Below are 25,637 nucleotides of genomic sequence, written 5' to 3'. Positions count from 1 at the left end.
ACTCTATTCCTGCCCTGCGGGCCGGGCTCAGCGGTTGAACGTGGCCCCTGAACCAAGCGGCCCCCGGTTCGAATCCCGATCAGGTCACAGCCCGGGCTGCGGGCCGATGGCCAGCAGGGGGCGCGCAGGAGGCGGCCGGCCCGCGGCGCTCGTCACTGATGCTTCTCTCTCTCCCGCTCCCTCTCAAATCAATAAAAACATATTTAAGGAAAAAGCGCCGACGGAAAGCCGAGTCCTGGTGCGTTACGCGAGGCAAAGAAAAAGGACAAGTCCACCCCCGGTCCCCGCGAGGCAGGTCCGCCTCCCGCGCCGCTCCGGACCCAACCCCCCGCCCCGCCCCGCCCCGCCCCTCCGTCCCCGCGGCTGCGCCCCGCGGGCCCCTCCCCGCCCCCGCCTCCCCGCGTGGGCGCCTCCCCGACCCCGCCTCCCCGCGTGGGCGCCGCTCCCCCGGGCCGCCCCCGCCCGGGCCCCACCGGCGCGGCCCCCACGACTCGCCCCGCCCGGCCCGGGCCCCCGCGCGCCCCGAGGGAGGGCGGGAAGCCGAGCGGAAAGCTCGGGCCCGCGGGGTCCCCGGGCGACCGCGGGAGACCCCGGATCCCTCACCTTCGGGCCGCGAGCGCCGCCGCCGCCGGGCATCTCCGAGGGCGCCGCTCGGGCCCCGGGCATCCCCGCGCTTCGTCCCTGCGCCGCGCGCCGCCCTGAGCGCTGCCATTGGCGGGCGGGCTGTCGGGGGCAGGGCTTCTCTGGACGCACCGTCCAATTGGCGGGCGGGCTGTCGGGGGCGGGGCTTCTCTGGACGCACCGCCCCAACGGGCCCTGTGCGTCCTAGCGTGCGCTGCGATTGGAGGGCACTCGGGCGTGGGGCGGGGCTTCTCTGCGGCTGGCAGTTCTCTGGGCACAGGTGGGCCACGTGGGCCGGGCGGGCCCCTGGGCGGCAGGTGCGGGCGCCAGCTGCGCCGAGTCCTGGCGGGTGCAGCGCGGCGGGCGCGGCTTCCTCCCCGGGGCCCGGGGTCCTGCAGAGCGCCCTCGGCAGGCCGCCCCGGCCATCACCGGCGCCTGCTGGGGGAATTGCTGGGCTGGCGCCGTGGGGTCAGCCCCCCAAGTGGTGTTTTTCAAATGAAGCACGTACCTGGCCTCTTTTGTTAGGCAGCAGTTGACATTAAATTAAAATGAAAGCCCGCGGAGGCTGCGAGTTCAATGTCCCTCCCTAGCCTAGCAGTTAAGGGTACACCGGGCTGCAAGTGAATCCGCGGTTTTAATGTGAAAAAAATGGAACTGTGAAGGTATTAGAGTAAAACCTGGGCAAACCCATTTGTAATCTTCGACTGGGGGGGATCTTTCTAATTATGACTCAAAATTCATTGCTCATAAGAGAAGAGACTGATAAAATCGACTACATAAAATCCTTAATTTATGCGGGGCAAAAGTGCAATAAGCAAAGTAAAAGACAAACGGCACAATAGGAGGAGTATTTCATATTCCTCTCATATCAAAAGAATAATCCCCCCAAAGTATAAATGGCAGCTCCATTTCTAACTGATGAGGAACCTCCACACTGTTTCCACAGTGGCTGCACCATCCTGCATTCCCACCAGCAGGGCACGAGGGTGCCCTTTTCCCCACGTGCTTGTCAACACTTGTTGTTTGCTGGTTGACTGATTTTAGCCACTCTGACAGGTGTGAGGTGATTCCTCACTGGGGTTTTATTTTCATCTCTCTGATGATTAGTGGCCTTGAGGATCTTTTCATACCTCTCTTGGCATCTGTGTGTCCTCTTTGGAGAAGTGTCTATTCAGGTCCTTTGCCCATATTTTAATTGGATTGTTTGTTGTTTTGGTGGTGATTTTTGTAAGTTCTTTATAAATATTTAGCCCTTATCAGACGTATTGGCAAATGTACTCTCCTGTTCAGTGGGCTGAGTTTTCATTTTGTTTGTTGGTTTCCTTTCCTGTGCAAAAACTGTTTAATTTGATGTAGTCCCACTTACTTATTTTTTCTTTTGTTTCCCATGCCCGAGGAGAGAAATCAGAAAACACATTGCTACAAGAAATGTCTGTGATTTTACTGCCTATGTTTTCTGCTAGGATTTGTATGGGGGTTTTTTTGGTTTTTTTTAGTCCAATATTTACATCTTTAAAACATTTTGAGTTTATTCTTGTGTGTAATGTAATAGGTGGTTTAGTTTCATTTTTTTGTATACATATCTGTCCAATTTCCCCAACACGATTTATTGAATAGACTATCTTACCCCATTGTATGTTTTTGCCTTTCTTGTCAAATATTGACTCTAAAGGCATTGGTTTATTTCTGGGCTCTCTATTCTGTTCTATATGCCTGTTTTTATGCCAGTGCCATGCTGTTTTGATTACTATGGCCTTGTAGTATTAAATTTCTTTTTTTTTATTTTGCTGCTCTGAGCGGGCGATTCCCACTATTCTGTCTTCTAGAGTGCTGATCCATTCCTCCTAATGTATTTTTCATCTGTTATTGTTTTCTTCCACTCGGATTGTTTACTGTTATCTCTTCTAACTCTGTTGAAGTTCTGAGTCTGTCTATTCCACTCTTTATTGAGAGTCCTTTTGACTATTTCTTTTCATTCTTTCTCAGGAAATTATATTTGTTTCATTGGAGCTTTTCTTGGGGATTTTTACTTGTTCCTTCATTGGAGGCATATTCAATGTCTCCCCACTCGGTTTGACTTTCTGTGTTCCTGTGAGTTGGAGGAGGTAGCTGTGTCTCCCATTCGTGACGAAGTGGTCTTGTGCAGGTGTGGCCTCTGCATCGACTGTGTGCCAGCTGGTTGTGCCAGAGCAGGTGCATGTGGCGCCTGGGGTGCCACCTGGCCAGAATGACACTGGGGCAGGGCAGCCTGATATGTGTGGCTTCCTTGACTCCCTGAACTAGGCCTGCGGCCTGGTGTATGCCCCACGTTGTATTGGGGAAACAGCACGCCTGTGGCTGAGGAAGCTGGATAGGCAGGCCCTTGCCGCGGGGGGGGGGGTGCACGCCCTGGAAACCATGGGCGTCTCCGTGAGAGGCTGTGGGGAGGAAAGACGATAGGATTGGGGCTTGTGTTACAGGATTTCGGAGGCGGGTTCAAACAAGTGGGGCTTCGCTGGGGACGGATGCGGTCAGGAAGCTGGGGCAGTGCCCTGACTCTCTCCATAAATCTTGTCTTACAGGACCAGGAGCAAAAACGCTGCAGTTACTTGTCCTCGCCATGAGAGGGTGGTGTTTGGTCACTTTGCGGTTTGACAGGTTGATGGGACCGTGCTGGTGACCGCTGGTGAAGGGTCTTGTTCTTGTCTTGACGGACCACGGCCTGGGAATAGCCTTGTCGGATGTCAGTGTTCTGTGACATTATTTGTATTAACAAGAGGACACCTGGGCTCCTCTGTGAGGACCAGTCATCAGGGCTGTGTTTTTAGGAACTTTGGCGGTTATTCCGAGGAGCTGGGAAGCCGTTCCAGGGCATGGACAGAGGAATGCCGTTATTTGTGGGGGGGTTTTTGTTTGTTTGTTTTAAAAAGATCACCTGAGATGGTAGATGGATAATTTATTTTACAATAGAGTACTTTTATATATGTAAGGGAGACATAAAGCTATGCATTAATCTTTTATAAAATGGCCTCAAATGCTCCTTTCTGCTGATCAGGTTTGTCAAGGTGTCTGCATTATATCTGAATATGACAGAATAATACAGTGTGAAACTTGGCAACCCTCTGATTTGTATTTGACTTATTTAATGTTTCTTTCTATTAAAAATCAACCAAAGTTTTGAAACTAAAACATATCCTCTTTGAATAATTTCACTTGGGTCTCTCTGACACCTTCAGTGCACTTAATTATTACAGCTGAAGCAAAATTAAAAGAGGGAACTGGCCCAACAAGGTTCTTAATTTTAAACTGCAGAAGTAAAGTGGGAATTTGTATTAGGCCTAATGATCACCTATTTTAGTAAAAATTTACTAGGATCCTTTTCCCAGCTAACCCCCAGGTCCCTCTCACTGCCGCCGCCCCGAAGAGGAGGCCTGTTTAGCCCGTTTCAATGTTTCTCCTGCCTTTTCGCTGCTTTTTAACCCAATTAAAAAACTAAAGCTTGAGCCCACTCGCCTCATGCCCTCACCCGTAAGCAGTTTTTTTTATCTTGTTTCCCAAACTGCTTTTCCAGATGGCTGATCCATAAATAATACTTGATAAGATTCCTGTCACTTTCCTTCTGTTTCATCTCCGAGCTGCGCTAACAGCACAATCTCATTATTTCCCATCCGTACGGTCCGTCGTCTGCCCCTCAGGAAGATGCATAAACGCCTCTCGCCGGTTTCCAGCTTGTGCGGGGAACGGAGTTCATGCCGCACTGGTGGAGCGAGTTGCCGTTTACAGGCACGCGGGACTCGCCTTGGACATCGCCGTTCCTCACCGCTGTCGTCTTCACCAGTTGCTGTGGATCGTCTCCACTCATTGCCTTAAACCCGCCCTTCTTTCTACTCCCGGTGTTGCCGCCTAGTTCTGACCTCTCCCCTCCTGCGTGGCTCAACCCACGGCAGCCCCCAGTCTGGTTTCCACGCCTCCAGTTTCACCCCGTGCCAGTGTATTTGGGGCAATGTTGTTGGAATATATGAGTTTTCTAAATAAAACTCAGACCTGATCCATCATGTTATTCTTCTGCCCAAATTCTTCCATGGTTCCCCACGACACAGGTTCCAAAGTCCTCTGCCTGACGCCTGAAACCCTTGGGGAACGAATCTCAGTCCTCAGCACGCTCACGAGTCACGTTCCTCGCTGGAGCCGGGGGCTCCCGGGGCCTCTCTGCGGTGCCCTCCACTCACGCGGGCCTCCTGCTTGGAGATCCCGGCCCTGGCCCTGAGAGGTCTCCCACGACGCCCTCACCCTGTCCCTCCCGTGTACCTAATGTAATATTTTCCTCCATCACGCCCCGGAGTAGATTATTTTCTACTTGTCTGAATTTTCTGCTAGAGTTAGACACGAAGCCCCGTGGACACGGACCATCTCCCTCCACATCGTATCTGGTTTTGCATATTTAACGTAATACACCCTCAAAACTTCTAGCAGATTAACAATATATTTGTGAAAATCCGAGGTCAAAATATACTGCCCACTATTTGTTCAAGTTACATAATTATCAACTGCTCTTTCAGTAATTGCCATTATTTACGTGTCACGTATTTCCAGAAAAAGTGATTTATCCAACAAGAAACCGACACCGTATCGTTACAGTGACGCATAAACGGTAGACGTTATATGGCGCAGGACGGGCTGACGGCTACACGGTGCCAGCCTGATTCCAGCTCAAATGAAAACGCAAAGAAAAATAAAACCAGGAAAAGCAGTACCTACCACTGGGTGCTATAGCTTAGCTCCTTTCCAAAGGCCATTACTTGTGACTCTGTGTTTGGTCTCTGACTTTTCAAAACCTTTCAATATTAAAAACAGTTATTTTATAGCTGCTGTGTTTTCCCCACTGTGCATATTTTCCCTTCTCCATGCAGACGAGGATTGTGTGAAGATCTTGACCGGGACTGTCTTGGCCTTTGGATTGCATTAGGGTCATATTTGGAACTTGGCTGGAGCGAAACCCTGGCTCCGGCACACCCCTCCCTGCCCAGCACTGTGCTTGGCGGAGCCGGCCAGGTGCCTGATTGCACAGAGAAATGGGATGGGACCGCTCAGTGCGTGACAGTCAGGGGAGATTTCACAGATCACAAGTGTTTGGAGAGACAAATCAAAACCGAGCCATGCGGACGTGGCCTGCCATCTCCCCACTGAATGGGGGTGGCCTGCCAGGCAGGAGCCCAAGGTCACACGGTGACGCTGCTCGTTGGGACAAAAGCCCAAGAAAAAGAAATGCCTCAAGGCATACTACTTTTTGCATATAATTTTTTGAAAGAAAAAAAAAAGGGAATTCCAAACTCTTTTTTACCTGGTCAGCCAGCAAGTACAGTACCTTGGAAATTGGGACTTAGCACGACCTGGTGGATATTAAGCCCTTAAGTAATGGCATTTCTACAGTTGGCCCTCGCAGGAGCCCAATGCCAACTTTGTTGTGAGGCAGATGGTGGGGGAAAGGTGGATGTGCATCTGATCACTTAGCAGGCAAATTAATTTATGTGACAATAACCGGCCTCCAAATTGGGTTTATCGACTCATTACATTTTCTCCCTATGAAATTTAGTAAAATGCCAAACTCTACATTTAAAGGAGCTGAAGGTTATTTTCTCCTTTTAAAAGGGGGCACATTCGGCCCTCGTTAGGAGATCTCTCGTAACAACATTCCCACCGCTTCAGGTTCGTTCCTGATTTTTCCTGTAGATTTTGGATAATATGTTTACAATAAAATTATGGTACCCAAGCAGTCCTCAACTAATCTTTAAAATAATCAGTTATTTAATTGCTAGATCACTCTTTTCAGGAGCCTAAGTAATTTTCAAAACAAAAACAAAATATACCAGTAAAACCTCAAATTATTTTGATAAGTGGGGGGCGGGGAGAGGAAGGAATGAAGGGAAAGGAGACTGAGGTTAAAATTTTGATGTCGTTCCAACTCCTCCTTGGTGGAAAAGTCTGCTTGCCGTTTGTCTTACTGACCTGTTAAGGCCAAATGAATAGAAGGAAGGACGTGACTATAGGATGTAAGAAAGCGAAGCAGCCACAGACGTAGCGGATCAAAAGGCACAGCAGCTGCGCCGAATTCTTACAAACCAGCCATTCTCAGCCTGTTCATCTCACGGCACATAAGCTAATGACTAAAATTCCTCAGGGCACCAAAAAATACGTTTTTTTGCCGATCCAACAGGGGGAAAAAAAGGGAATCATTTCGATTCACTCACACTGGACGGCTGTTGTTGGGTCGGCTGTTGTCATTTTTTTATTGGACAATCTAAGGGAAAAGACGTTGGTGCCACCGACTAAAGAATCAGGTATCACATGTTTTAAAAATTCTCGGGACACACGGGCTGAAAGTCGCTGTTACGAACCGTACCTGCGAATCGCTGGCTGCGCCCCGCTGGGCCCGCTGCCTCCTGGCCTGACGGCAGCCGGGAGCTGTTCGGGGGACGCCGTGTGCTCCCCACGCCAGGGCCCAGCCAGCCTGGGCTCCTGCGGCTGCGGGTCTCCCCACTTCAAAAGGCACGTCAGAGGGAAGGGTGGGGGGAAGGGGCAAAGGGGGCCTTGATATACGGAGACAGGAGAAGATATGGCTTTGGGTGGAGGGCACGCAGAGCGATATACAGATCTTGTAACTCAGAAACGCACACCTGAAACCTCTAGGTTCCTATTAACCATTGTCGCCCCAATAAATTTAATGAAGTGTTTGAAAAAAATAAATAATAAATAAAAGGCACATCTTCTCAAAGTTATCTCGCTCTAACTTTATCTCCACAAGTCAAGAAAATCCGGTAGAGATTTACTTTTTGTCCATAATACAAAAATAATTGGTATAGGAAGCATGCTTTTACACTTGATTTTAACCAGAAAATTCCAGAAATCCATTGTGTTGGCAAGACCTGAACAGTGCAGCCGACTGGGCGACAGGGCTGTGCCCCGCTTCCCCCTAGAGAAGGTTCCCGGCAGCTGTTTGTGTCAGTGGGCACAGGGGTGTGCACAGGTCGTTCCCTGCCTTCCGCTCTCCACCGAGCAGCGTGTGTGTTCTTGGGGCGACGCCACACCCCAGGCAGCCCCACCTCCGTGTTCCACGGCTGCACAGTCCTCCCAAGGGTGGACGTGCTCCACCCGGTGTATTCAGGTCTCTTTGCTGCCTTCTCTGAGGCAGATAGAAGGGCTCACACCTTTTTTAAAATATGTTTTTACTGATTTCAGAGAGAGGAAGGGAGAGGGAGCGAGAGAGAAACATCAATGATGAGAGTCATGGATCGGCTGCCTCCTGCACGCCCCCTGCTGGGCATCGAGCCCACAACCCGGGCCTGTGCCCTGACCGGGAATCGAACCCTGACCTCCTGGTTCATGGGTCGATGCCCAACCACTGAGCCACGCCGCTGGGGGGAGAAACGGGGGCTCTGCTTGTTGGGGACAAACACGCTAACTCCACCATCTTCTAATGTCTTACCCAGAGGGAAACGGGGAAGGAGACTTGCAGAATAAGTGCAACAAAGCACAACAAGGATTACGAATCCTTAACCTATTTAGAAAGCAGTTTATCAAACAAGTAATTTCCATAAAATGCTCTCTCGGGCGGTCTACCCACGTGTCCCCTAAACACAACACTCCGTTGTCCGTCTCAGGTCTCCTCTTGGCCCAGGGTCTATCTAGCGGTCTCCATACCCCCCTGCTTTCCCGCCTCTGCTTGACCTTGAGCATGACCTCCATTCTTCCTGCAGTTTGGATCATGGCATCTCGTGCTCGCAGGTTATTAGTGGCTCTCTCAGCGGCCAGGCTTGGACGAGCTCTGAGTCTCTGCACTGCCAGCCGTGGCTCGGTCTCAGCAGGAGCCGAGGGGGTGTTTGTGCTGGTCCATCTCACCCACCGACCAGCTGCGGATTCACTGATCACCGGCCCTCCCGCAGTCTCAGTTTCCTCACCTGTGGAAGGAGGGATGGCGACGGGATAACGACGTGGTCGTTTCCATTGTAGGGCCCTCGGCCCGTTTAAGTACCGGTCGAAGGGCCGAGAAATCCTGCGTGCCCTGCCAGCGCTCGGATCAGCAGCCCCCTTCATCCTCACTGCAGCGCAATTTAAGGCCATTTGAAGGAGTTTGCTTCCGTTTTAAACACGCGAGTCCTGATGTTTACTGAACTCTGAAAGCTGGAAGGGGCCTGGCTCGTTTTTGCACCCTGGCAACACTTGCAGCTGGTGACAGGAGGGGTTTTGCCAGCGAGGTCTGCTTGAATCAAAAGCTTTTGCCTGAAATGCAGTTCCCAGCGTCCCAGTCGGTGGTCGGGAGTAATCCCGCAGGATGGCCGCGGCTGCGAGGCCCAGCTCTCTAAACCCTCAGCTGGAGGAAACTCCCCTCCCCGAACAAACTCGCCTCAAGTGCCCTTTGCCGGGCACTGTCTAGGGACGCGGGGAGGGGGGTGAGGTTCCTGGCTTCACGTTGCTTGGAGCCGAGGAGCAGACAAGCCATGGAGACGACAATGTGTTGGAAGGTGGGGAATGTCACTGCAGAAGCATCACGAGCTCTAGGAGTCCACGGAGGGAGGAAAACAGCCCTGAAGAAACTGGTCTTGTGCTGCAGTTTTTTATAAAATTATTGTTTGCCCCGGCGGCATGGCTCAGGGGTTGAGCGTCGACCCACGAACCAGGAGATCGCGCTTGGTTCCCAGTCAGGGCACAGGCCCGGGTTGCAGGCTCCTTGACCCCCAGCAGGGGGCGAGCAGGAGGCAGCCGATCAGTGACTCTCACCACTGATGTTTCTCTCTCTCTCCCTCTCCCTCCCTCTCTCTGAAATCAATAAAGATATATTTTTAAACATAAAAAATAACTTAAAAACCCCAACATTAATAACTTCATTTTTTTCGAACTGCGAGGCTCAGTGGTGAAATGACCTGATTTATGCTCTATCACGATCATGTTGGATATGAGAGAATGGAGTGTGTTCGTCAAAAACAGAAGCTCCTTAGTTGTCCAGCCAAGAAGAAAAGTGGGCTGACCCCATGTCTGTTTAGACGGAACGTGGGCATGACTGGCGGGCAGGCATTCACGCTCTCCCTTGCTTTAGGTTTAGTACTTGAGTGGAAGGAGCTGCCACATGGTGAAGTGAGAAAACCTGGTGGGGCAATATCTCCAGGGGCTTATGCATAAGGACTGTGCTTGGGATTTGTGGGTCTGAAGTGCCCGTTAGTCAAGTATAAGCACCAGGCATGTGCTAGGCTGAGGCTGAGGCTGAGGCTTCCATCAGAGCCAGAGGCGTGTATCTGGAAGACGTCAACGAAAGGTGACATTTAATGCTCTTGGAGCCTGAATAAAGCAGCAGGTGTTTGATAACTATAATTATGTGCTGGGCGGATGAGATGCCGTAACAGTGCGAGGTGGGGGGACACGAGTGGGAGTGCAGTTCTCACAGCCGCCACCTGTAGGAATCGTTGCTGCACGAGCTTACCCTCCTCGGGGAGGAGCTCATCGGGGAGCCCTTGCGGCATAAATCCGGGAAAACAACTTCGGGAATATTATGTTTGGTCGAGAGGATGAACCACAATCTCTGATTTTAAAATCTTATTTTACTCCTTTGTAATTCATTGCTAGTGGTTAATTTCATAATTGTTATTCATTCCACAAAATAAAATTTAAAAAAAAACAGAAAAATTCACACATCAATATTTAAGCCAGAAATCCCAGCTTTTTATTTTGATGCTGTTTATAGGAAAAAAAAAAAAGTTCAAAATGTATTGGCGAAAAAAACAAAACACCCTAAAATCTAAAAGAGCCGAAGCATCTGTAAAATTCCATGAAAATGATGCAAATTTTTATTATTATTAAAGAAAAATTGGGACTTCCTTATGTGAATGAGTAAAGGTAAAAAGAAAATGCCCCAAAGTCTCTGCCATGATGCGACTGAAAGGTTTTTTTTTTAACTATAAAAGAAATTGAGCAGCTTGACAATAGCATACAAGGATGAAACATTTTTTATTTTTTTTTAATGATACAAAGTGGACTAAAATCACCGTAGCCACTGCCAGGAAAAAATCTACAAGCAGACTGTCCTCCTATAATTAGATGCCGCTAATAATTCCCCAGGCGCCGAACGGCAGTTTGGAGAAGCGCTGAAAGACTTTCAGACCCATTCTCCCATTCGAGACGTTCCGGGAGTAAGAAATGCGCGGAATTGAATTAAGACGCTGGTAAAGCAACGTGGTTTTTCTCTTTTCCATTACAAATAAGTGTATCTAGAAATCTGGTTGAGTCTCAGAGCTGGAAGGGAGGGGAGGGAGGGAGGCGACATTTCCCGAGGCCACAGGTGCCCACCTCGGGGGCTGAGGACACCAGCCCTGCCCTCGGGGAGCCCTGGTGCTACGTGATCTCACAACAGCCCCCAGGCAGATGGCGGCCTTGGCCGTGCCGGGTGAGGGCCAGGCCGAGCGAGGGCCCAGGGGGCGAAGGGAAGTGCCCGGGCTCCCCGGCGGGTGGCGCCAGGCTTCCTGCCCGGCCTGGCTGGCAGAGCGCGGAGCAGGGACAGCGGGAGCGGAGGAAGGCCTGTGCCCCGTGGCGGGCGCCAGGGCACTGTCCCTCGCCGGCCCAGTCATCTAACAAAAGGCAGCGCGTGGCCAGGTCGCCGAGCACCGGGCCGTGGAGGGAAACAGCACCGCAGCAGCAAGGACACAAGTGTCCTGTCTCTGAAGCGGTTACAGCCTCCTGGGGGGAGTCTCGCGTGGTCTGTCGTTGCCACAGTGACTTCCCTCAGGGCACCGCAGAGAAGTGGCTGAAAATCTACAACGAAGACGCCGATTCGATCTGCTCTGCGTTAATAAGTGTTCGTGTGGCTCAGCCCCAAGTAGAAAATGATGTTAATGTGGAATTATTAGATTAAATAAATTTACTAGTTCCAGGACACTTTCCTTGATGAACATGGAATTTCTTTCGTTTCAATGTGGTGTTTTTTGAAAGCAAACTCTAGCCTTTTAAATTTCATTTTGATCCGACGGATCCATTATAAACGGGATCGTGGACCAGATGACTTCCGCTATCAGTGCTATCGGCTTCTGTTATCAGCGTTCGTGTTAAAAAGGAGCGTCTTAGGGGAAAATACAAGAGATCATAGGATAACAACTAGATGGCTGCAGGGGTTGAAACCGTTTCAGGAGAATTTTAATGTTTTTAGAAGAAAAAGATACCCACGAGATCACCCAATCCAACCTCTTATTTTATTGTTGTAGGGAGTTAAGCCAGAGAAAGTAGCTTATCCAATGTTAGCTGCAGACTCAAGACTAGAATATACATTAACTGAATTTAATTCAGTGTTATTTCTAACCTGTTTGATATCAATGTCACCTCTCTGTCTCTCTGTCTCTGTCTCTCTGTCTCTGTCTGTCTGTCTCTTTCTTTCCACATCTACATATCTATATATGGAACCATGGTTCTCTTTCTGTGTGTGTGTGTGTGTGTGTGTGTGTGTGATCTTGTCCTCTGAAAGTATTTACATTTGGGAAAAAGTTTAAAGTAGTTTCCCCCAGACTTTATGACCTTGAGCCTTGAAATACACTAAGATTTTGAAATAATATAAATATAGCTTGTTAAGAAATCAAATTGAATTATACTGAGTTGGTTTTTGAATTATGTATCATCCACATTAACATATTTCATCACCTTTCTAAGTCAATTCATTTTCTATTAATTTAATATTTTCTTGCAAAAATCGCCTAGCATGCCAAAGAAATGAAGGTGTGGCAGAAAAACGTTGGCGGATAAATTACCTGTAGGAAAAAATGCTTCAGAACGAGGCACACAAAAATAGGAGGTTTATAAAATAAGCTAATGATAGATTAATACACCTTTGTTTGGCTCATCTGTGCCTTTCTGTCTGGCGGGTTTTGCCTGGTCCTCACTCCTCTCTGGAATCCGGACCTTCCTCTGGGTGGTCTCCGGCTCTAGTTTTGAGACTTTCCTTGGAAGCTGGGGCTTCTCTGTGTCAGGCGTCATCTGAATTTTCCAGCATCCCTGCCCCACAGGGCTGGGCTAGGATAAGGAGCCCAGACTGTCGGAGAGGTGGAAAATCAGTGCAATAGAGTCTTCAGTGTTATACCCAAAATATGTTTAAAATTCCCGATGAACGTGCCAAAGCCAGCAGGACAAACTGATTAGAACACATCCCAGCGGATTCAGGGTCAGGCGTTTTCTGAGTGAGCCGCTTCCTGGAACTCGCTCTTTCCACCGGGCTCTCTGTGACACTTCCCTCGAAAGCTCTACCAGCTGAGTTGTCCCCACAGTTCCAGGTGAGAGAGCACAGAGGGGGAGCGGCCCTTCCTTCCGTCTGGAGAGGACATCCCGATTGTCCCCCAGGAAGCTGAACAGTGAGGCGATGTTTGTTTGGTGATCCTTGGGAGTAACGGGACACTATGGCTGTAGGTTATATATTTGTCTGATCACTTCTTTGGATTTCCCCAAAGCTAATAAAAGTAAATTTCATTATGGGTATTTTTAGAAAAAAGCCTTCAAACATTTTAAGAACCATTAAAGGACATTATTAGGAGAAATTGTTTTGGGTCTACAAAATAGAGTGGATATCAATTGATTATAAATCTACTAACTAAGGCTTTTGACCAAATTATATCAGAGAACACATTGGACTAATTTTCAAATAGAACATTGTGTAGGCTTGGCTGGAGAAGACTTATTAGAGCAAGGGAAGTAGAAGAAAAACAAAATTAAAATGAGCTATTGAAAGGTGATGAAACTATGTCACTGTCATCACGGTCTATGAAATACATATAAATCCCACCCCATTTTAATGAGTCTTTCTCCAAGGGTCTTGTAAAGCAACCCTTTTACTAAAGAGTAAATCACTTTATCTGTATGTGATGTAAGCTTTTCTCGCTCCGTGCGCCCTAGCTAAATCAGGTGTCGGAGGAATCAAACACAGAAACGGCCTCAGAATCGTTCAGGAAAATGATATGCACAGTGACAGGAAATGAGCTTTGAAATTAAGAGCATCGTGGGAAGTGTGTATAATTCAGTCGCAGGAAGAGGCTAACAAAGGCCATTGAAAAGTTGATTTACTTGTCGTTTAATGCCGGATCCAAATGTACTTGCAGTGGAGGAATTAGCATTGGATTATTGAATAGCAGTTTTGAAAACCTGCGTGTTGGCCAATTTGCTTTTCTAAACCTATATAATGTTAGCTAACATGAGTCAGGCTGTAATATTTTCCAGCCTCTGTTTACTTAGTGCCAAAACATTTAGATGGAAAGTTTAGAAACACACACACACACACACACACAAAACACACACTGTATTTATACAGATGCACAGATGTTTTTAGTTCTATACCAAACATCTCATAACCGAAAGGCAGATTTGGCTGCCTGCTGCAATGAAAACCAACTTCGTGAAACAGGTGCTGGTGCCAAAGGAAAGAGGTTTATTCAGGTGCCACAACCTGGGAGAATGGTGGACTCTGGTCTCAAGACCATCTCTCCTTCCTGCTCAAGCCCCCAATTCTTACAGTGATAGGAAGGGGAGGGCTTTTTTTCTCTCTATCCAATTATCTTGGTAGTTTTTGGCAAACTGGGACCCTGTCCATTCATTTTGCAGCGTAAGAACCTCCTTCCATGCCACCTTGGCCAATGGGGAAGACTTATATGCTCCCTGTCTACAGGGAGCATTTGCCAAATTTGTTTCCCTCCTATTCCTCTGAAGCTGTCATATCTCTTGCAGATTATAGAGCTGACCCCTGGGCCTCACTGTGGCCTGCTCAGCACACTGTGGAAGTCGTCTCCAGTATTAGATTGCCAGCTAAACTTCAGGGTTTTTGTTCACTTGGGGTAAAAAAAAAATCCTGGATATTGAATGTACAAATGAAACAAAGGTATCAATTTTCTTAGCTAATCTAGAAGTTTAATAATTCTACTCTTTGAATGTCTCCTTGAACTTGGCCTTCCCCCTAGTTTTCCATACAATTTCCCTTGTTCAGGCCCCCACCATCTTTTCTGCCTTGGCAATAGTCACCCAGCTGGTCTTCCTGACTTCATCTCCACCATCTACCTCATCTCCCACCAGGTCTGGAATTTTCCCAATCGAGGATCAGGGTCAGTATAAAGTAGTAGGCGAACCATGATATTTGGATTTAGACAAACTAAATTCTAGCTATTCCATTAGCCAGCTGGATGATCTTGGACAAGTTATTTACCTTTTTTGAGTCTTTAGTTAAAATAAATAAATATCAGCCTGGTGGTGAGAGACTTTTTTAAGATCACACATGCTCGGCATTTGGCTGTGTTTGGTTTACACTGGATATCTCCCCTTTGGTTTATGCCCCAGCCCTCTACTCACCAATTTTGCTGCATTCAAGGAGCAGGTGTCTATCTGCTAAGGGTAAGGACATTGCGTATGCTTCCTAATTGGCCCCTTCCCATCACACTCAGTAAAGGAGCCTTTGATAGAGGTGTCCACACGGATGCTGTTGTTATTGCCAGGTTTTGAGAGCGTGGTCTGTCCCCATGCCTAGGAACTCCTGCTGACCTTGGCTACTTGGTTCCCATGTCTTTCCAGAAGCCAGTCCTGTCAGCTCAAAGGCCTCAGCATTCCTCAAGTCCACAGTAAAATCTCTGCAAGCTTACCTTAGAGAGGAGACATGATTTACCTCACACAGCCTACCATATAAATTAATATGATGACTTAACTATTATAATGTCTTTATCCATATGACTTTATCATCCCAGAAAATCCTGCCTGGGAAGATAAGACTGCAAATAACTTTATCATTCATTTCAGGATCTTGCCCAAATTCCACATGAATGAATATCAGAGCAGTCAACTTTCAATAGATAGCTCCGAACAGCTGTTTACTCTCCCAAGACTCCCTCCGGATCTGTCGCCTCTTAACCCATGTCCACCGGTTGTAAGCTATTGTATAATCAACCTCACCCAGTTCTCATGGGCACCACCATAGAAACATCTGTCTTAAACCAGAGCTCACCAACCATAAATAACTCCCCCACTGCCTCTCCCCTTCAGGAAGCGATGCCCTCCTCCCATGATAACAACAAACCGAGGTTTCCCTGACAACCAAAAGTCACTGTTGCTTAAAGGAAGGGAAATCTATGTGATATGTTTGGTTTTCTAATTTCTAAAAGGTTCTCTCAGCTTTGATTTCAGGATCATGTACTAAAAAAATTATTCTAACTATGACAATAATCTTTTAAAACAGAATTTGTTTCTGTAGGTTGGTAATTATAAAAATGAAAGACCAAAAAAACCCCTAAAATGAGTAGATTTTAGGGTTGTGCAAGCATTTTTGCTATGTTCATGGGTCTTGTCGTGTCATTAGCCACTTTGTTTCCTTATCTGAACATATAAACATAAACGTGGTTCTCAGATGTTCTCGTATTTTGAGGATTTCTCCCTCAAAAAGCAAGGAGGAGAAAAGCACTGTGGTTCCTGAGCTGTATGTTCACAGAAGCATCCAAGACGGCTGTTGGAAATATTTAGAGTTAAGCTACTGGGTTTTCGATGATTCAGAAGTAGGCCTTTCTGCTTACTGAAAACCGAGGATACAGATACATATTCACAGCTGCGTGCAGGAATTACCCGGGTCTGCCGACTGCTGCCCCCACAGAACACGGCCCCGGTAATTTGCTGATACAGGGAACTAAGTTCACCCTGAGAGGGTCTCCACGTCTGGGGAGAGAGGCAGGCGAAGGTGGGACACCCCTGTGGTCTGGGAGGTCTGCCCTGAGGAGGCCTTCGAATGTGATTAGAATTAGGCAAGTTCACCACATAACAGTTTAGAAGAGATGCACACAGCACAGCTTGGGGTTCAAAGTGAGTCTCTAAGAGAAAACAATCATTTGAGAGCATGTGGTCCCGAGGAGGGACATTTGCTCCGAGAGTACATTGAGTCATTCCCGGGAGTTCAGATCAATGTACTATTAGAAAGTTCCTGGAACCAATGATGAAGGTAGGTTCAGTTTTGCTTCCTGGGCAAGAATTTCCTGGAATAGTAAACTCATGTTAATGGGAATCATCCGAGAGTCAGGGCAGTCAGAGGAGACGGCACACTGTGGCCTGGGCACCGCCAGCGGGGTGGCTATGGGGGCTTTCGGTCCTCAGGGTTTCGTGGGTTTGTTTGTTTTTCAAAATATGTCTTTATTGATTTCAGAGAGAGGAGGGGAGAGGGAGAGAGAGAGAGAAACATCAGCGATGAGAGACAGGCATTGATCGGCTGCCTCCTGCACGCCCCCGACTGGGGATCAAGCCCACAACCCGGGCATGGGCCCTGACCGGGAATCGAACCCCGACCTTGTGGTTTATGAGTTGATGCTCAACCACTGAGCCACACCAGCTGGGTGGTCCTCAGGGTTTTGCTGAGACACAATACTTGCAAATTATCTCAAGTAACTATGGGGATAAATATTTACAACCATTTCCAGTGGTTAAAAGTTTGATTCTTGAAAACATTATTAGGGCATCTGACCCCGGAAGAGCCATTCTGAGTTCCAAACATCTAGCCCACCCGTCTAATCTGCACTTCATTTCAGACGGCAGCAGGGAACCACCCAGAAGGAAAGTGACTGACTACGTTTATAGGCGATAATACACATTTAAGTGGAAAAGTCTAGCAGCAGGCACCCTAACGGTTTTTAAATGCTCGACCGGCGCCCACGCAGTGCAGCAATCCACAGGGGGGGAGAGAGGGAGAGAGAGCCCCAGGGCAGAAGGAACAGGGGCAGGGAGGAAAGGGCAGTCAGTCAGGTCCTGCAAGCCAAGGTGGCGAGGACGGCCGCTTACCGGTGATGAAATGATCGGAGTCACAATCCGAGTTGAGGCACCATTATGTTGTGGGCGGCGGGATCAGCACCGGGTGTTGGACCAGCGGGGTCGGACCGGACCTGGGTTCAGCAACCTCGGTACTGGGGTTCTGGCTGGGAAAGAATCCAGAGTCAAGACTCCAGCTATAAGAGAACATTGATTTATAAAACCACAGAGGTGGAAGAAGTGATTCCTAGAAGATACGGGCTTAGGAACAAGTTACAGAGGCAAAGGAAGGGCCCTTGGAGCTTGGGAGTGAGGAAGGTCAAGGTGACCTGCCTGGGGGAGGGGAGGGAAAGGCATGGAAGGGCTCCCAGGAGGGAGAGCTCTGGGTCCTGTCCTAATGGTTTTAAGGGAGGAGATCTTAGGGGAGGCCCCAGGGAAAGGTCTCATTATGATAATATTCAGCTGCTTTCCAGGTGTGTCCTTTCGGGGTCCTGGTCTCCACTGATTGATGGGTCAGCACCAGGCAAGGGGGTCGTTATCCAGTGCAGCTGGTCCCGAGGGCAGCTGTGGCTGGTTTTGATGTTTTCTGGGCCTGGAGCTGAGATACAACTGAGGCCTAGATGTTCTCTGCAGGGAGGAAAGGTCAGGGGAGGGTCCAAGCCTCATGACCAGTGATCTACTAGGGGAGGAAAGGCCACGGGAGGGGGGCGGGCATCCCACCCTACAATTGTCCTTTGTTAGGCACCTGGTGCTTTCTGCCCTGGTGACCTTCTGTACCTGGCCCACCGTCCTTGCTCTGCTCCTGTCTGTCTAACTGCGTATCATGGAAGTATTTTAGTTTTGTGTCTAAAGGCCCCAACACTTTTCATGGGTTAGTGAAAATAGTTTCTTTATCGTAGCCTGAAAACAATCACAGCAAAACTCATTATCAATTTTTATTTCCTACCATACAGCAAAGGTACAGCACTGGACACAATTTTGTTGCTTTGATGTAAGAAATATTAATTGTTTGAAGAAACAGTATACAAATGAACTACTTGAAATTAAAAAAAAAGCATACATCATTGTTCCTTTGTTGTTTATAAAAGACCCAATTTACAGTATCATAGATCAACATAGTTGAAAGGAAACAAATTCAGTGCACGTTACAAAACACATCAAGTACAAAGGAGGCAAATAAATACAAATATGCTTCATAAAACATACGCTCAAACTATGCAAACACAAATAAATTAACCCAAAGTCACAGTAAATTATAGCAATAAATACATAGGTTGGTAAGACATTTCTCTTAAATTAAATAAAATATATAACAAAGTTGTTAAAATATTTAGCAAATTAAAATCTTGTCTTTGTAATAAGTGAACCCATTTGTACGCATCTATCAAGTACTCTATAGCAAACTGTTGGCAAGTACATAACTTTAATAGAAAATTTTGTTTGGTGTCCCATTTATAATAGACAGCACATATGGTAGCTCTTCTTTATAAATTGATTTTTAAATAAACACCATTTCTACCTAAGAACATACATCTCATTTTCACTAAACTAAATTCAAGGGTTCAAATGAACCCCAAACCAAAGATAAGCCCCACTTAATACATAACAAGGACCACAGTGGCATGGAAGTGGAATTACTGTTGATATCACTCTTAATTTGTGCAGGTAACAGTAATAACAGTGGACTACGTCAAGCCTGTGAGTGCCATCACATCCGATCTACATACCCATGAGGCTAATAGAAAATAAACACTTCTGTTACAGAACAGGAAATCAAGCCCACGCGAAGTTCAAGTGTCCGTTTACAGGGAGGCACACTGCACACGCGGTCGTGTGTGCACACCAAAAAGGCAGTTTAGCTGGTTGTCTATACCTTTTCTTAAAAAAAATAAATATAAAAAAACTTTTGAAACAATGCTTAACTACTTTACAATCCCTGAAATAGACATTGCCTTTACTATAGCAACTACTAAGCTCTGATCCATCCAGAAATTCAAGGTTTTCGGGCTCAATTTTAGGCGTGTCTGAGTGGACGTGAGTGGGTAGAACGTGGGTGTGGGCCTGTGTGCTGAGTGTGTATACTTTGTAGCACTTGTAGTTCTACAGAAAGATACTAATCAAATTGAAAGTGTTACTGTTGCCTAAAGATGGTGAGAGGATGTCACCTGTGTTCAGGGTAATGACTCAGATCGAGTAACGTTTTTCCGTATGTGTTCCTGTATTTCCCATTCCTTTCCAGTCAACCAAGTAAGATAAATGCTATTTCAGGGGATATGGTATCTACAAAATTTTCCATTTGGATGTGTTTGTATTTGCTAAGTACAAATCTACATCAATATTGTCACTTGTATATTGTACCAACATATGGCAGGAAAGCCTGGCTGGTCACATCGAGTCTCATTTCTCGTCTCAGGATCTCTAAGAGTTGCCAACTATCTGATATGACTTGAAAAACAAACAGACAAATCTGCACCACTAAAAAAAGCGTAGGTTTCTTTAAAACGTTTTGAATAAATAATTCATGTTTACCAAAACCATACAGCCAAGTCGAGTACTTTGCTGATTTCTATATTTAAATTATTGCTAACAAATTCTGAGCAGGCTCTTTCCGCACCTGTGCGTCCGTGAGCGCACTGCCCACTAGTGGGCGCCATTTATCCTCTTCCCTCCACGCGTCTCACCTTATAAATACTTATAAATACAAAAGCTAGTGAAAGGGGGAAAGTGTGCAATCAAAATCAAACTGGAGCATAGTGCAGTCCTTAGACAAAGATTTCCTTCCTACTTTTTCCTTTTTTGTTGTTTTCTCATTGAAACCCAGCAAGATATGTGATTTGAGAATAGCATTTCTATTTAAATTCTATTGGAAAATAAACACGCTTGTAAAAATATGGCAGACTTCAAAATGCAGTTAAAAGATAAAAAACTCTTTGATTAGAAATGAATAAAATATTAAAATGTCACATTAATTTACATATACTTTACAAAGAAAAAAATTCAAAAGAGTGCAATGAAGAAATAAAAGGAAAACATATGAAAATAAATAAAATCTAATATTTGACAGCATTGCTTTTAATCCAAAGAGTCTATTATAGTTTTTCCTTTCCTTTTTATGTCGGCTGCGGGGAAAATTAGTGCAATGTTGCAATTGTAAATACGGCCACCTCTGTGCCTCGGCAGGACAGGAGCCCCGAGCAGATGCGCTGGTCCTGCTGCTGGTGGTGATTCTGTCGCCCGGCAACGCGTTGGTCCTACACGTGGATGCCCTTCACCGCCTGTTTGATACTTTCCAGCAGAGCTTTGCATTCCGGGGAATAGTCCCGCTCCAGGTTGCTGTACATGTCTGTGAGTGTATTTACATAGGCTTCAAAGTTCTGCTCACTGATGGGCCCCTGAGTGAAGACAAAACACATGGAGCAATCACAGGGATTCAGGCTGAGGCAAAGAGAGGCCCCAGGGACCCCCAAGCATCTCAGGGACCCCGGAGTCTGGGAAGGGAGGTGAGGGGGCATGTGGCTGCTGGAGTCTGGGGAGGTGGAGAGAGACTCAGTGCACTGGGACCCGTCTGCTCGAGCTTTACTCGATGTCTGGGACTGATGGGATTGTACAGTGTTTCGTGGCCAGTGTGGAGCCACGTGAGGTAGCTGCCTGGCTGCTGAGATGGACCCTTCAAAGCTGCCCTACTACGCCTGAGATGCGGTCTCAGCTTCAGCTGCGTGTGCTCGGCGTGGAACAGGCCCGCCGTCCGCGGGAGGGCGAGCCCGCGAGGCTGGGGAGAGGCGGGTGTGACCCAGAGGCTTCCTGGGCCGGCGCTGGGCTGGGTCAGGGAACCCGAGGCCCGAGCAGGCCGCTCACCACCCGCTGCCTGGTGGAACTTGTTCAACTATAGAACAGGAATGTCCTTGGTGCTTTTGTGAAAGTTTAGGGTGATCAGCCCTAAAAGTCACCACTAGTGTAGCTTATACGGTAACTACACTAAGGACAAGTTATCTCGTGTGGCAATGATTACTTTAGGGGCCCTGGTAAGGAAAAAACGTTAAGGAATATAAATTTAAAGTTTGACTTAGACAAACATGAACAAATAATATTACATAATGTTCAGTAATTACCTCAATACTGGCCACGAAGTAACATTTATTTTTCTTTGTGTTTTGTAGTGTTACATTATCGACTTTTTTTTATTGCAAGAGATAGATCTGGAATTGGTGAAGACCAGAGCTCCATGCTGGGAAGCTGGGGAAATTGAGGGACTTGCTGTTTTCAGAAAACCAATCCTATTTCTTTATTAAATTGCTGCTTCTTTAAAACATTCTCTCTATAAAATCTGCAGCTTTAGAAAACTTGGTCTGAAAATGTACACAGCAAGGAAATTAAAAGCATTCGACGATGCAGCCCCTCTTTTAAATGTTTATTATACTTATGAAAATGTAAAGGAAACGAATTCTCTATACATTTTAAGTAGCTGCCATACTTCAACTACGCGTTCAGACTTTGGAAATGAGAATGCCTCGCCTGCGTCCGGGCTGTTTATTCTGTACGAAGAGAACATAAGTTCCCCTTCGCACCCAGCACGAAGAAAGCATCCGGCTAAACCCTTTCTGCGACCCTTAACCGGCTGCGTGACGCAGGCGGCTGGGCCTCAGGGGCCGTAAGCCACGTAAGCTTTCTATTTGGAAAAAAAATTTTAGCCGGGGAGTTTTGGCCTCCGGCCTTCATATTACATTATCAAACAAACAGTTTCAAATAAACCTTCCTCTTTAAGTGACTCCTCTGGTATCAAAAACCCTTGGCTTAATGTAATTAAAGTGTACGTATCTCCCAGCGAGGGAGGTTATTGCAAGTCAGACACGAGGGGGCACGATGCCTCCGTGACCGCTGGCGGGCCTCCTCAAAGGTCCGGCCCAGCCTGCGTGGCTCAGCCGCCGAGCATCGGCCCCTGAACCAGGTCACGGTTCAGTCACCCACCAGGGCTCAGGCCCGGGATGCGGGCTCCATCCCCAGTGGGGGGTGTGCCGGAGGCAGCCGATCAAGGACTTTCTCATCGATGTTTCTCTCTCTCTCCCCCCTTCCTCTCTATGAAATAAAAAATAAAATAAAATAAAAATAAATAAAAATAAAAAAGCTTGCACTTCTGTCTGGCAGCCCAGCTGGTGACCGACAGACTCTGCAGACACGCCGGATGCGCGGCCACGGCCCGGCCTCGGCCTGGACTTACCATCTGTGGGAGCTGGATGTCGGCGAGGCTCGAGATGAGGGCTTGGCTGAGGCCCGCCAGCTCCTTCAGCAGGCTCTCATTGTTCTGCTCTATGAGTTTGTTTTCCGCCTCTATCGTCTTCAAGTTGCTCTCCATAGACGTGATCTGACATGGAAATGCAAGAAGCAGGGTTTGAAAGGCGTGCAGGACTGTTTCCCTTTGAGGGAGGTGCAACAGCGGATCCCGAACGCCAAGGAACGCCTTCCCTGTGGCTTCTCTTTGCAAAACAGGAACCCGTCCTCGGGTTCTGGTGTTAGAAGCCACACTCCCGAACTGATAACCTCAGCCCCGACTTTCCCCCTAACGGCAGGTTCCACGGCGTCGCCAGGCGGCTCTGCGATGGTGTCTCAGGCTCGGTGTGTTTCCCCAAGCCCGCTCCGTACACGAGAGCCCTTCCCTTCCCAGGCAGTAGCAGCTGGGTCACTGCTCAGGCCTCCCGGTCGTCCCCGACGGCTCCCCCTCTCTCACTTCAGATCCACCGGGCGTCCCCTCGAAATACCCGGGACGGGATGAGGGCCCCACCTTCACCGCTGCCCCCGGGCCCAGCCACCGGGGCGACTGCCGGCCTTCCCATGCGTGCCCCGAGGGCGGCTTTGCCCCCCACAGGCTACTCTTTTGGTCCATTTTCAACACAGCTACCAACACAAGTTTCTCTTTTTAAAAGAATAAATAAATTGTATTTTTTGGATCCTTACCCGAGGATGTTTTTTTCGGTATTTTTCAGAGAGAGTGGAAAGGACACAGACAGAGAGAGAAGCCTTGATGGGCCGCCTCCCGCGCGTGTCCCGATCAGGGCCGGGGATCCAGCCCACAACCGAGGAACGTGCCCTGGGCCGGAATTGAACCCGGGACCCTTCAGTCTGGGGGCTGACGCTCTAACCCCTGAGCCAAACCGGCCGGGGTCAGAGTGTTTTGTTATCTCAGGTGGGACAGTTCAATGCTTTGCCTCCACGAAAGGCTGCGATTCGCACGAAGACACCTGCCCGTCGCTTCCTTGTGGGTTTTACCTGCGTCTGAAGCTTCATCATATCCGCTTCGATCTTAAGGTTGGATTCGTTCAGCTCCTTTATCTCTTCATCCAAATGCCTGATTTCGTCGTCACTTTCTATACCTGCAAAGGACCAGGCGCCCCGGGTTCAAACCGAATCGCGAGACTGTCACAGATCTCAATCGCTTTACTTTCCGTCTGTGGCTCGTGAAGTGGAAATTAGACTTGAGTTGGAAATGCTGGATTTTTACCCAAATCTACATTCAAGGCGACACGCCCGGGACGGTGCTGTCACCGCCGACCTGCGCTTCGCAGTCCCTTCACCTTTCCGCCCCGGCCCTCCCACCTGGGAGCCCACGGGAAGCTCAGTGTCATCTCCCCTGATGGAGATTCCTGTTAAAAAGCAAGGGGGGAAACCAAGCTATCGTTTTGAGATAAAAATTATAGCTTTTGTTCAAACGTGAGAAAATCTTCCTCATTGCGCGCTAAAATTACAGTTCACAGAGTGTCATCTGGCGTCGAGCCCGCGAGGAACTGCCCCCGGGACCCCTGCGGAGACGGTGGCCCGGCCGAGCTCCTACCTCCAGTGGCCTTGAGCTTGATGGTCATCAGTTCTTCCGAGACCTTGCCCTTCTTGATAGCTTGTGCGTTTAAAGGGCACCCCGATAAGCTGCAAAAACAGGAATCAGACTGATGTGTGAAACAAGCATTCTTTCATATAAAAATTCCCATTCTTTTATTCACTACTTACTATTTAAGTGTTTGCTTGCTTGCTAATTACATTATAACACGCAGTCCCTTTGTAGAAAGTAACAATATCTATTAAAACAAAAGCAAAACGCCCTGAAATAATGTAAAATGTTTTGTGGTTGGTTGTTGTTGTTTTTTTTAAATCAAAATACAAATAGCTACTGCTGATGGCACTTAATTTTATTAAATTATTTCTATTCTGCATTCATATGAGTGCCTTTCTTTAGCAGTGGTTACTTTATTTTCTGCAAACATGAAATTGCATATATATTATTAACCAGAATTGTTCCAAATTAGTCAAAATTCCATGAGTAATAAAGCGGAATCTAGTTCTTTCTTTGTACACACTATAGTCTGATCTACACAACGCGATTCAAACGATCACAAACCCCAAATAATAACCCTCCTTCCCCGTGCAGTTTGGGAATGGGAAAGTTTCCAATTTATTCTTTAACTTTTAAAACATTATTTGTCATTTTAAAAAAAGCTCTACCTTGAAAGGAAAATAAAAGAACCACTGTAAGTGTGTTGAGAGAGAATCACTGCCCGGGCGATGCAGCGAGTCGGGTTTACACCCCCTTACACGTTTCACTCCTCAGCTGTGCTCTTGCTACTGTATCTGTTGTATTTAAGTTGCACCAAGACTGTAACAGTAACATTGAACAAAGCTTGTTTTCCCTGGTACAGATTCAGATGGTTTTGTTCCGTTAAGCACCTATTAATTCTTTTGTAATTCTGTTGCATTTTTGGAGATGCGATTTTTACATAAAATTTAAAATGAGCACAGTCAGTCATTTAAAATACTTTCCCACAGAAATGTGATTCTAATTCACGTACAAAACTATTATTTTCAATCCAAGGATTAGGACACTTGGCCAAGTGGGAAAAAAAAAATATTTCTGAAGCAAAGTTGCAACGTGTCCTACATGTTATTTTCTTTCTGGCTGCTGGGGATGAGTCACATCTTCCCAGCAGAAAAACGACTACAATTTGGCCTGAAATTGAGCCAGCTCAGGAGAGGAAGGGAACGGTGTAAACACGTCAAGCGAAAGTTCACAGCTACAGAGCACAATAGCGTAGATGTGACCACTTGGAACGAACGTGAACCATTAAAAGACAGAGCCACTGAAAAGTAACCGCATACGCAATAGTTTAGAATACGAGAGACAAATGCCCTGTTTCTAGAACACTTGCAAACTGTGTCATAAATTTTCAGAAATAGAGAAAATGTGTTTTATTCTTCGAACGAGTCAGCTACCCCCCGGA

At 47.4% G+C, this 25,637-nt stretch overlaps 2 protein-coding genes across 4 annotated transcripts in view; both read right to left on the bottom strand.

The window, feature by feature from the left end:
* Positions 1-710, bottom strand: part of SPIDR (scaffold protein involved in DNA repair) — a 78,119-nt gene extending 77,409 nt beyond the window's left edge. For all 3 annotated transcript variants that reach the window (XM_081116862.1, XM_081116863.1, XM_081116864.1), the window contains exon 1: positions 604-710. In XM_081116862.1, the coding sequence (XP_080972988.1) occupies positions 604-666 (63 nt within the window). In that variant the 5' untranslated portion in view covers positions 667-710. The remainder of the gene's footprint in view (positions 1-603) is intronic.
* Positions 711-18,308: 17,598 nt separating this feature from the next.
* Positions 18,309-25,637, bottom strand: part of ST18 (ST18 C2H2C-type zinc finger transcription factor) — a 41,776-nt gene continuing 34,447 nt past the window's right edge. Inside the window, exons 15-18 of the mRNA XM_081116414.1 lie at positions 24,203-24,291; positions 23,641-23,744; positions 22,595-22,738; positions 18,309-20,771 (exon numbers count right to left, since the gene is read on the bottom strand). Coding sequence (XP_080972540.1) covers positions 20,631-20,771; positions 22,595-22,738; positions 23,641-23,744; positions 24,203-24,291 — 478 coding nt within the window. The 3' untranslated portion in view covers positions 18,309-20,630. The remainder of the gene's footprint in view (positions 20,772-22,594; positions 22,739-23,640; positions 23,745-24,202; positions 24,292-25,637) is intronic.

This window comes from Miniopterus schreibersii (assembly GCF_964146895.1).
Source record: "Miniopterus schreibersii genome assembly, chromosome: 17".
Lineage (NCBI taxonomy): Eukaryota > Metazoa > Chordata > Mammalia > Chiroptera > Miniopteridae > Miniopterus > Miniopterus schreibersii.
This window is presented reverse-complemented; position numbering and strand designations above follow the sequence as displayed.